This window comes from Rana temporaria, chromosome 3, assembly GCF_905171775.1.
Source record: "Rana temporaria chromosome 3, aRanTem1.1, whole genome shotgun sequence".
Lineage (NCBI taxonomy): Eukaryota > Metazoa > Chordata > Amphibia > Anura > Ranidae > Rana > Rana temporaria.
Window position 1 is genome coordinate 142,839,993 of NC_053491.1, and position 12,364 is coordinate 142,852,356.

General features: G+C 42.4%; 1 protein-coding gene across 1 annotated transcript in view; it reads right to left on the bottom strand.

Moving 5' to 3' along the window:
- Positions 1 to 6,821: 6,821 nt before the first annotated feature.
- The window catches only part of LAMB1 (laminin subunit beta 1), a 64,606-nt gene continuing 59,063 nt past the window's right edge, over positions 6,822 to 12,364 (bottom strand). Inside the window, exon 34 of the mRNA XM_040343550.1 lies at positions 6,822 to 7,164. Coding sequence (XP_040199484.1) covers positions 7,028 to 7,164 — 137 coding nt within the window. The 3' untranslated portion in view covers positions 6,822 to 7,027. The remainder of the gene's footprint in view (positions 7,165 to 12,364) is intronic.

Below are 12,364 nucleotides of genomic sequence, written 5' to 3' on the forward strand. Positions count from 1 at the left end.
AACAGTTTATTCCCAATTTTTGTCCTATTTATTTGATAGCAGAGATCATTTGGTGTAAAATAAACTTCTGCTGTTAGAAACCTGGAAGCTGTAAGGCTCGATTCACACCTATGCATGTTGCTTTTGAGCATTTTTGCGGTGCTTGCTGCGTTTTTTGACACACGTTATTACTGCGATTTGCGTTTTTTATTTTTGGCCGGCAATTTTCATTTTTTTACATTTCCTTTAACAACCAGCTATAAACGGGTAAAAAAAAAAAAAAAAAGCAAATCGCGGCACTTGCGTTTTGGATGCGGGTCCATTGAATTCTATTACACGCAAAATGCTGCTTTTTACAGGGGGAAAAAAAAGTCTCTGACCCTTTCCAAAAACGCAGAGGCACAAAAAAACATTAATGTGAACATGTTCCATAGGAAACCATGTTAAAAAATATCCCTCCATTTCTGCAAAATGAATCAAAAAACGCATTAGTGTGAATGGAGCCTTATTGTGCTAGTCGCCTGGCTATCTCTGACATAAAAGTACTTCTTTTGAGTTGCTGACTTGGCAGGGAGCCGGGACCGAGTTACCACCGCTGGATTTTTTTTTAATCAATAAAGGACTTTTTTCTACGGTGTATGTGTGTGTTTTTTACAACTATTTACACTTCCTTCGTGAAATGGTAGGGGTACAATGTACCCCATTACCAATTCACATAGAGGGGGGGGGCAGGATCTGGGGGTCCCCTTTGTTTAAAGGGGTCTTCCAGATTCTGATAAGCCCCCCGCCCGCAGACCCCCACAACCACCGGGCAAGGGTTGTGGGGATGAGGCCCTTGTCCCCATCAACATGGAGACATCCTACCCATGTGGCCTGGTACGGTTCAGGAGAGGGGGGGGTGCACTCTGTCCCCCCCCCTCTTTTCTGCGTCAGGCCAGGTTAACTTGCTCGGATAAGGGGTCTGGTGTGGATTTTTGGGGGAACTCCGCCATTTAAAAAAAAAAATTGGGGTGGAGTTCCCCTTAAAATCCACATCAGACCTGAAGGGAATGGTAATTGAATTTTGGGGGACCCCCACGTTTTTTTTTTTTTATATGAATGAATTCTCTCTGAATTGCCGGAGCCGACAATTCATTATAGCCACAAGTCCGGTTTTAAATGACTTTTTTTCCTTTCAGAAATGACACTTTGTGCAGGGACAGTTCTAAGTACTGGAAACATGCGCTATTTCACATGCTTACTTTACACCCCCCCAGGTACAAAATTTTAAGTAATATTTTACTTTTATTTCACTTTTAGCATTATTAAATTCACTGCTCCCGAAAAAACGGGCGTTTTAAAAAAAATGTTTTTGTTTTGATACATGTCCCCTGTGACAGGACCCAGGTCCCCAAACATTTTTTAGGACAATAACTTGCATATTAGCTTTTTAAATTTGCACTTCAGATTTCAAATGTTCGAGTCCCATAGACTTTAACGGGGTTCTAAAGTTCACACGAACAGTTGGTGTGTTCGCAAGTTCTGGTGCAGGGGGGTGTTCGGCTTATCCCTAATCGGGAGCAAACAAGTCTAGGGTAGCCTTACTGCTCATCTGTACACTAAGGCCCCTTTCACACTGGGGCGGGAGGCGCTGTGGCGGTATAGCGCAGCTAAAAATAGCGGCGCTATACTGTCAGAATTGCCGTGGGATTCGGCCGCTAGCGGGGCGGTATTAACTATACATACCGCTCCTCTCACTGCTCCAAAGATGCTGCTTGCAGGAGATTTTTTTCTCTCCTGCCAGCGCATCGCCTCGGTGTGATAGCCCTCAGGCTTTCACATTGAGAAGGCTGGGCAGGAGTTTTTCAGGCGGTATTTAGGCGCTATTTATAGGGCTGTGCCGCCTGAAAAACTCCTCAGTGTGAAAGATAGAACCCCATACACATTATCCAACTTTTTTATTGTCAGATTTCCTTTAGATTTACCAAAAAAAATCTACAGAAAATGGTATAGTGTGAATACAGCTTTAGGGAGCGCTCTCATACTAGTATAGAAAGTAACATGTAGGATCACCAGGTGAACATAACGGAAAAAAAATGCATCCACCATATTCACCTCCATATGTCTTAGGCTGGTGGGATCACCAGGGAAGATAAACACATTCTTATTAGGCAGTTTTGCAATTTACACTATGTACCTTTAGTTCTTGATCTACTGTATAAAAGTCTAGAATGTTGTACAGAGGCAGTGAATCTTACTGTACATACTAAATTGGCAGCGCAATCTCTGCCATGTCCGTGGAGAAGCATGAAAGTGATGTATCATTTACAAGTGGGAGGCTGGTTGCTAATCCTTTCGGGACTTTGGCTACTCTGCCTTTCAGGGGCAATCCCTTGCCTCTGACACGCACCTAAGCTACTCAACCTCTCCTCCACATGCATTACAGATTAACCGATCTTCCCCTGGTGTCTCCACTACCTAGAGATTCTGGGCCAGATTCACATAGAGATACGACGGTGTATCTCCTTGTACGCCGTCGTATCTCGGAGTTGTGCCGGTCGTATCTATGCGACTGATTCATAGAATCAGTTACGCATAGATATCCCTAAGATCCGACAGGTGTAACTGTGTTACACCGTCGGATCTTAGGCTGTAATTCCAGGCCGGCCGCTAGGTGGCGCTTCCCTATCTTTTACGCGACGATTATGCTAATGAGCAGTTACGCCGATTCCGAAACGAACGACCGGCGTTTTTTTTTTTACGTCGTTTGCGTTCGCCTTTTTCCGGCGTATACTTACCCCTGCTTCTATGAGGCGCAGTCAATGTTAACTATCGCAGTCGTTCCCGCGTCAATTTTTTTTTTTTACGTCGTTTGCCTACGTCGATTCACAAAAGCGCTGGACGCAAGTTACGCTCACGCCGAAACCAATGACATCCTAGCGACGTCATTGGGAGCAATGCACGCCGGGAAAATTCGGACGGCGCATGCGCATTTAAATCGGCGCGGGGACGCGCCTGATTTAAATACTACACTCCCCCTAGTCGCAGAATTTGAATTCCGCCGGGGGATTTACGATCCGCCGCCGCAAGTTTTGAGGTAAGTGTTTTGTGAATTACCCACTTGCCTCAAAAACTTGCGGCGGCGGATCTTAAATCACATAGGTTACTCGGATCTAAAGATCCGCTAACCTATGTGAATCTGGCCCAAGGTCTTCAATTCCTGTGTCAGCTTAACTTTAGCAGCTGTGTTCTGTTTTGGCCACCAAAAAACCTTCAGGGGGTTCCTCTGTGTTGTAAATCATTTGCTCAGGGGCTGTATTTTGGATTTAGAAAAACAGGTGTTTTTTTTTTCTTTTGTGGGATTCCTCTCTGGTCAGGTCTCTTAATTTGGGCTCCACAATACACCAACTAGGTACTGCTGTCTTCACCCCTAAGGGTTAATGGGAGTTCTTCCTGCATCAGCAGAGGTAGTCTGGTCCATTTGTGTAAGATACCAAGGGTATCAGTACTATACACAGCGACTGACCCTAGGGTCAAGCATCTCTAACTTCAGTTAATCTCAGCTAATGGCTTTTGGACATGGAGGAGAGGTTCATGCACCTAGGTGTCTTTCATACCCTGTGTCTCGCTGGGCTTTCTGTAAGCATAACAAACCAGTCTCCTGCAACCGGCATCCTCTCTTATGAACTGGGAATGACTTGGAGGATAAGTTCACCTTTCCCCTCAGTCATGCAGATTTCCTGGGACCAAATCCTGCCTGGTCAAGACCATTATGGAAGAGAAGAAAGGTAACAGCGCTCTCTGCAGGAACAACCCAATCCATACACCAGGTCCACTCACAGGTGCCAAGGCTTGATGTGTCCCAACACGCTACGACTAAGGCCCCTTTCACACTGGGGCGGGAGCCGTGGTGTCGGTATAGCGCCGCTAAAAATAGTGGTGCTATACCGTCGGATTTTCCGCGGGATTCGGCCGCTAGCGGTGCGGTATTAACCTCCTGCAGAGGCACATTGCGAGCGGTACTGCCACGGTTTCCCATTGTTTTAAATGGGAAAGAGCGGTATAAAGTTGCTGCTAGCAGGAGATTTTTTTCTCTCCTGCCAGCGCATTGCCTCAGTGTGAAAGCCCTCCGGCTTTCACATTGAGGTTGCTGGGCAGGAGTTTTTCAGGCGGTAAAGCAGCGCTATTTTTAGCAATGTACCGCCTGAAAAAATCCTCAGTGTGAAAGGGGTCTAAGGCTATGTGCATTATGCAGGTGAATCACTTATTATCAGAGCCCGGACGTCTGGGGATAATTAACTTCTCTGAATGTCATTCTCTAAAAGAATGTGATTGAAGCCCCCCCCCCCATTGTGTGATGTGTGGGTGGAGAGTTCATGTGTTCCTTTGATTACTGTAAACATGCCTGTACTGTATATAAGAGAGCTGAGATACCATTAAAGTTCGTTCATACATTTGACTCAGAACACAGAGCGTATGTCTCGTCTCTCTGAGGGAATTATTATGGATCGTGTCTGCTGGATTGTGGAGTGTCAGATAAGCTGTCGTGGTTGATGGAATGGGAATATCGTAAACGGTGGTGAACGTTACAGATGGGTTTTAGGTTGTCCAGCCTTTTTGCTTGCTATAGTGCTCTTTTCCATGTTCGGAAATTCCTCTCTTGTAGATATCATTTTTTTCTTGAGCCGCAGTGGAACCTGGCAACACAGCCAGTAGGTGGACATTTTTTGGCAGTGGGTTAAGCCTCATCCAGTGTCAAGGCAGCTCTTGGTTTCAGCTGTGCTGCCCACCCTTCAGTTTTACTATTCTCAGATGCCTCAAAAGTATATGATTAAAAAGAAAGAAAATAGGATTTCTGTACTAACTGTAAAATCCACTTTTACGCTAAAACCATCTAGGTTTTTTTATCCCCCTTACAGTATATATATATATATATATATATATATATATATATATATATATCACACATACATACATATATACACACACACAGAGCACTTCATCAACTAGCTTTTCGTAATCTTTAATGCATTAACCTACTGATTTAAAGTGGTTGTAAACCCTCACATATACCCAGTTAAGTGAATAGCCTCAGATGATACACAGGGATGAAACCAATCATCCTACATAAGTTTTACATGTTTAACTGCAGTTTTCTGTCTACAACCCTTCAAAGTGATCATTCCTCTGAGAGTGGTCCAGAGAAGGAAGTGAACTCCAGTTACAGCTCTGAGACACTGTGTGAGAGCTGTTTGAAGGAAAGGGACTCCACCCCCTCCCCCCCTCCTCTCCACTTATTCAGAGGAACGAAGGAACATGCAGAGCTGTATTCTGAATAGACAAGCCGTGTGCTTCCCCCCCCCCCCCGCCACAAGTTTATCTCATGTTATCTCATGTAATGGGAAACTCAGAAGTAACTCATGTTTATAACAAAGGAAGGAAGCACCAGAGAGAAACTACACTTAGAGCTTTGGAGAGAGACAAGTAAACACTACAAATATAATGTGCTTATTTCAAATTTCATGACTGGGGTTTACAACCAATAAGTTTCCTGCACAATAAATTATGTTCTTTGAAGTTGAACACAAACATTGCCCTAGCTAACATTTTGTGCTATTTGCAATCTAATTGTCCATATATATTTGTTTTTGTATGAACACAGGATTAGCCATCTGTAGATGCGGAAATAATTTAAAATGGAAATAAGCAGCAGAGAGCATGCATACTAGGTATAATCACAGACTGACAGTTATGAGAAAAGTTGGTTGATTAGCATCCTTCATTTTATTTAGGTATCTGGCTAAACTACATATTCAGATTATTTTGAAACGCCTTTGGTTTTCCAGAAAGGTATACAAAAAGATAAAAGCATGCAATTTTATGAGCTAGGAAAAAAAAAAAGTATGAAAATGTAACTAGTCCATTCAGTATAAAAAATACAAAATAACACTGCTGGATAGGATTGTGTACTAGACAATCAGACGTTATTGTTCAGCAGTTTACTATTTTCTGATTAATTAAAGCTGTGAATTTAAAGCGAAACTAAACCCATCGATTTAACAAAAATAGCATAACTGTCACATTGGTTGTGCTCTCAACCAAACTGTTAAACCATCAAATGGCTGGTGTCATAACTGATCACATGCAGCACCATGGCATTTGAAGATCTAAAAAAGGCCAAAATGGCAGCTTCCTTGGCTGAAACCACCAGGAGGGTTTAGTTCTGCTTTAAAGCCCTTGTCTCTTTAAAAAGGTTAAAAATGGCAGGAATTCACATGTCATAAATTAATTGCATTGCAATGTTGTTATAATCTTAGTCCGTTATTCTGTCTTTTGCATAGAATCAATCTCTACGACCAATGTACCAGTGAGGAATGGCTAAAAGCAGAGAACCTTCTAAAAGCATCACACAGATTTAAGAGCCTAAAGCCTCGTACACACGATGCTCACCAAACACGAAATTAGCACAAGGGGCCCAAAGGGTGGCACTCAAGAGCTGAAATTCCATGTAGTACGTCAATACGTTTGTGTTTGTTGCCCGACAATTGTGTACCGTTAGTAGGCAAGACAAGATCCAGGCATACACCCTTAAGACAAAAATCAGACGCTCGGTTGGCCAACAATTGGATCGTGTATACAAGGTTTTAGGCTCTGCACATCGCTGCTTTCCTTGTGCGATGGGTTCTTTATGAATGGAAGTGGTTTAGCCCATAAAATGATCATTGTCTCTACAAAAATTGATAAATTCACTTAATGTGTGGACAAGACTAGTGTTCACTATAAAGTAAGGCATAACATTGTGTTAGAATGTGCCATGTCTATATGTAACGTAGTGCAAATGGGTTAACAAAGAATACAAATAGTGGAACTAAATACAAAAGGCTTATTAATGAGATGTAGCATACATTGTTTTGGTTTAGAGAATAGAAGCCTTAAATCACTTCATTTATTCCAAGGTATTTATTACTTGTTCATTTATTTTGTAATAAAATAGACAATAAAAAAAGATCTCCTATAAATTACAGAACTTTTGGTCCCGTTGATCAGATTCCCATTGGAGTGACTTGGTTTACAAGCATGTGCTGTAGACTGCGGCTTTCTGGCTGATAGCTTGTAGAAGTGTCCGGACTGTTTCTTCTAAAGTCACCAACTGTTTTGCCTTCTCTTCTAATATTCTCTGGTTATCTTCATATGTCTTTTCTAATTCTGTATTTAGAATAGAAAACATGCTTTTCAATGCCAATACAAGAAAATTGATTCATAATATGTTAAGAGGCAGTGGCAGCCATTTCAAAAACTGTCATGTTTAATTGACTGGTATGATTCCTTTAACCTTGCCTTAAAGCAGAAATTCACGCTCTCAATCAACATTGCCTATTTTTAAACCTTATGCAGTTGACAATAATAAATAGATAGGAAGGTATATTAATTTTTACTTGTTTTAAACTTTTTTTCTTTTACATTCCTTCAGTTACCTATATGACCTAATTTGCCTAGGCCTGGAAGCCAGAAGTCTTTAGGAGGGGCTTTCTAAGCTAAGCACACCCTGTTGTTGCATGCATGCCTGCCTGAGCCTGGGGTGGATAGATTCAAGGAAGTAAATGCTACATGGACCATTTGCCCTTATTCAAGATGACCATGGGCAGAAGCATGGAGATACGGGTTTGCTTTAAATAATACAAATTTAATAAATTGCTTTTTTAGTTTATGGTGATAAGATACAGTTTTAGTCCCATTTTAAAATGTACGCAAAGGCAATTTTTTTTCTTTTTTAGTTATAAGCATGGTAGGGTTAGACCCTCTGAAAGCTTTTACTACTGTCTGTTTTTTATGGGAAAATTCACCGCTTCATTTGTCCAGATGACCCTTGTTATGGAGACAGATAGAGAAAATCCTACATTTTAGAGCTGTCTGGAGGGGAAATGATCCATTGAGGACCGACCAGTCATAACTTTTTGACCACCTACCTAAAAATGTAGAAAGTTCCTTACCACCAAAACAGCCTTGACCTATTAAGGCATGAATAATACTTAGATCACGTATCTCATAACTATGGCCCTCCAGCTGTTATGGAACTACACATCCTATTAATCATTGTTAATCCCTGACATTCACAGACATGACCAGGCATGACGGGAATTGTAGTTCTTGAACAACTGGACCATTGTTTGGAGACCCCTGAATTAGATCCTTGAAGTCCACTAAGTTGTGAGGTGGGGCCTCCATGGATCAGATGTGTTTTTTCCAGCACATCCCACAGATGCTTAATTGGATTGAGAACCCAAGTCAACACCTCAAACTTGTCATTGTGTTCCTTAAACCATTCCTAAACAATTTTTGCAGGGTTCATTATCCTGTGGGAAGAGGCCACTACCATCAGGAAATGCAGATTCCATGAAGGGGTGTACTTGGTCATCAACAATGTTCAGGTAGGTAGTTAAGGGAAACGCACATGAATGGCAGGACCAAAGGTTTCCCAGCAAAACTTTGTCCAAAGCTTCACTTTGCCTCCGGTGTCTTGCCGTTTTTTTCATACTATATCCTGGTGCCATCTCTTCCCCAGGTATGTGACATACACATGTACCAGGCCATCCACATGATGTTAAAGAAAATCTGATTCATTAGACTGATCACCTTTTCTAGTGCTCTGTGGTCCGGTTCTGAGGCAAGGCCAGTGTAGTCCCTTGTCTGTGGACATGGGTCAGCATGGGCACCCTGACCAGTCTGCCACTGTGCAGCACCGTAGGCAACTTTTGGAGGTGCCCATTTTTCTGCTTTCAATACATCAGCTTTAGGGACAACATGCTCACTTGCTGCTAAACCACTTGCCGACCGTATAACTTACATATACGGTGGCAAAGTGGAAGTTCTGCGCCGGTTTTACGTACAGAGTGAATAATCTGACATTTTCGGGTAGGGGGTGCACATGCGCACCGGCAGCAGCCTGATCCGGCTGCGATTATGCACCCATTGATCCTTCCATACAGAGGGAGGGAGAATGGTGGTCTGCCTATGTGAACAAGACAGATCGCCAGTCTGTTAGTAGTGAAGGCATGGATCCTGTGTTCCTGGAAAGCAGAAACATGGATCCATGCCTTCATCTAGTAAAAGCACCTTCCACAGTACACAAAATTACTAGCTAGGCATGCAGGTAACCCTTTGATCGCCCCTGATGTTAACCTCTTCCCAGCCAGTGTCATTAGTACAGGGACAGTGCATATTTTCTAGCGCTGATCACTGTATTAGTGTTACTGGTTCCCAAAAAGTGTCAGTTAGTGTGACTGTCCGCCACAACATTGCAATCCCAATATAAGTTGCTTATTGCTGCCAATACTAGTAAAAGAAAAATAATGAAAACAAAATCCTATAGAGATGCTATAACTTGCGTAAGCCAATTTTACCAAAAATATGTAGCAGAATACATATTGGCCTAAATTGATAAAAGAAATTTTATATTTTTTTCAATTTTTATATTGGCTGCCATTTATAACCAAAAGAAAAAAATATATAGCTAGATTCAGAAACACTTACGACGGCGTATCACTAGATACGCCGTCGTAAGTCCGAATCCGCGCCGTCGTATCTTTAAGCGTATTCTCAAACTGAGATACGCTTAAATCTTGCTAAGATACGACCGGCGTAAGTCTCCTATGCCGTCGTATCTTAGCTGCATATTTACGCTGGCCGCTAGGGGCGTGTACGTTGATTTGTGCCGAGAATATGTAAATGAGCAAGATACGCCTATTCATGAACGTACGTACGTACGCCCGTCGCAGTAAGATATGCCGTTTACGTAAGGCGTTTTCAGGCGTAAAGATAAACCACCAAAAAGATGGCGCAGCCAATGTTAAGTCGGGACAGCCGTCGAATTTAACGTTGTTTGCGTAAGCTGATTCAGAATGGGGCTGGGCGTAGGTTACGTTCACGTCGAAAGCATTGACTATTTGCGACGTGATTTTGAGCATGCGCACTGGGATACGTTCACGGACAGCGCATGCGCCGTTCGTTAGGCGCGTCATTTACGTGAGGTCACAATTCATTACCATACAACACGCCCACTACAGCCTACTTTGAATTACGCGCGCTTACGTAACGTAGTATTTGTGAATACTGCACTTGCCTCACTAAGTTACGTCAGCGTAGTGCAAATGGGATGCGCTACGCTGGCATAAAGATACGCCGCCGTACGTGAATCTAGCTAATTGTCTTTTTTTTTTTCAAAGTGGTCGGTCTTTTTTTGTTTATAGTGCAAAAAATTCTAACTGAGGTGATCAAATACCACCGAAAATAAAGCTCTATTTGTAGGAAAAAAGGGACATCAATTTTATTTGGGAAAAGTGTCGCATGACCATGCAATTGTCAGTTAAATTAACGCAGTGCCGTATCGCAAAAAATGGCCTGGTCATGTATCAATCTTCCGCAGGGCAAGTGGTTAATACATCCCACCAACTTTCAAATGCCTTTGTAACAGGTAATTAGTGTTATTCACCTAACCTGTCAGTGATCATAAAGTTATGACGGATCAATGTATGGTCCGACAGAAACTTTCTAAAATGCAAACTTCCTAATTTTAGAGATTTCCTGTTGTGTCTCCAAGACAGGAAAAAAAACGGTATCTTTAGAGCCCCCGATGCCTAACCTGTGACCCATTGATTTTTGCCGTGTGACCCTTGGAACCCAGAAGTAGGCAATAGGAGCTTTGGTTTGTAATAGGGTTGCGATCACTAACAGTATCATGTGACATGTCCCCAGTCTCTGACTGTCTCCAAAAGCATGTCTCGGATCTCCAGTCATTTGTGTAGCAAAGGCTCGGAGACCATCTTCTCTAGTAAGTCTTCAGTCTTTTGCTTAATCACAATTTTAAATGGGAACAAAAAAATCTCAAATATTTAGGAATAAAATTGACCCCTACAATAGACGGAATTTTCTCAGCAAATTTCACACCTCTCTTGCAATCCATTACTAAGGACCTATAAAGATGGTCCCCCAAGTTGTTCAGCTGGTTCGGTAGGGCCTCTATCTTGAAGATGACGATTCTTCCAAGATTACTATATTTTTTTAATGCTCTACCCATAAAAATACATGCCTCCTTCTTTACAAAACTACGCAGTGCACAACTGAAATTCCTTTGGGCGGGCAAGAAACCAAGACTTAACTTCTCACAACTCACACAACCCAAACAAAAAGGTGGAATAGGCCTCCCAGATTTTAAAAAGTATTACATCGCAGCACATATCACCAGACTCATTGATTGGCACTGTCACCAATCGACTAAAGACTGGGTTCAACTAGAGCTAACACAAAATACCAACACACTTGCTTTCCACCCCTGGTCCATTACTTCAAAATCCAAAAAGAAGAGTACTCACCCTCTAATAGCTGCGACAATGGCAGTATGGCACAGTGTAGCCTTGCCACACAATTTAGCCTCAATACCGGGACCACTAACCCCAATAACTGACAACCCAGACTTCCCTCCAGGCCAAGGTATAATTATACCTAAATCCGTGTTGCCCACAAAAAAGCTACTTGCCACACACTGTCTCACAAGTAATAAAATCAAAACCATGGACACTTTGAAGAGTGAGCTTGGGGAGTCGTTTCCGGGATTCTGGTTCTACCTACAAATCCAGAATTTCTTGATAAATAGTAAACATAAATCAGATTATGGGAAAAAACCTACCCAATTGGAGCAAATTTGCTTATCGGGAGCCCAGATCCTGAGAACGACCTCTCTTGCCTATTCATGGCTCTTCCAGACACAGGAACAGGCACAAGACAAACACAAAGGCCAATGGGAAAGGGAACTAAACACCACACTGAGCGACGACCAATGGGAAAGAGCAAGTATTTTCGCCCACAAGTGCTCATTAAGCACGAAGTTCCAAGAAATTTCCTACAAGGTCCTAACCCAGTGGTACTTGACTCCCTCAAAAATCAAAAAATGGTCGCCGACAACCTCAGACACCTGTTGGCGATGCAAGAAAGAAGTGGGTACTTTCTTACATACCTGGTGGTCCTGCCCACCGATAGCTGATTTCTGGTCCCGAGTTATAAGTTGCATCAAATCAATCACAGACACGAGTATTATATTAGATGCCGCCGCTTGCCTTATTCACGCTAATCACCTCTCGATCAGCAGCTATAAAAAGTCCCTCACAAGACACCTGCTGACGGCAGCGAAAACCCTAATCCCATTACACTGGAAATCCTCCAAATGCCCATCCATCAAAGATTGGGTAGATAGAGTGCAATACATGCACAAAATGGACGAACTAATAGCCATGAAGAAAGAAAACGCTACAAATTTCCACAAAATCTGGCAACCCTGGGTATTATTTAAGTATACCAATGACTACCAACAGTTGTTAACATGAATAAGCAGAGTGTTACTCCTACCACACAA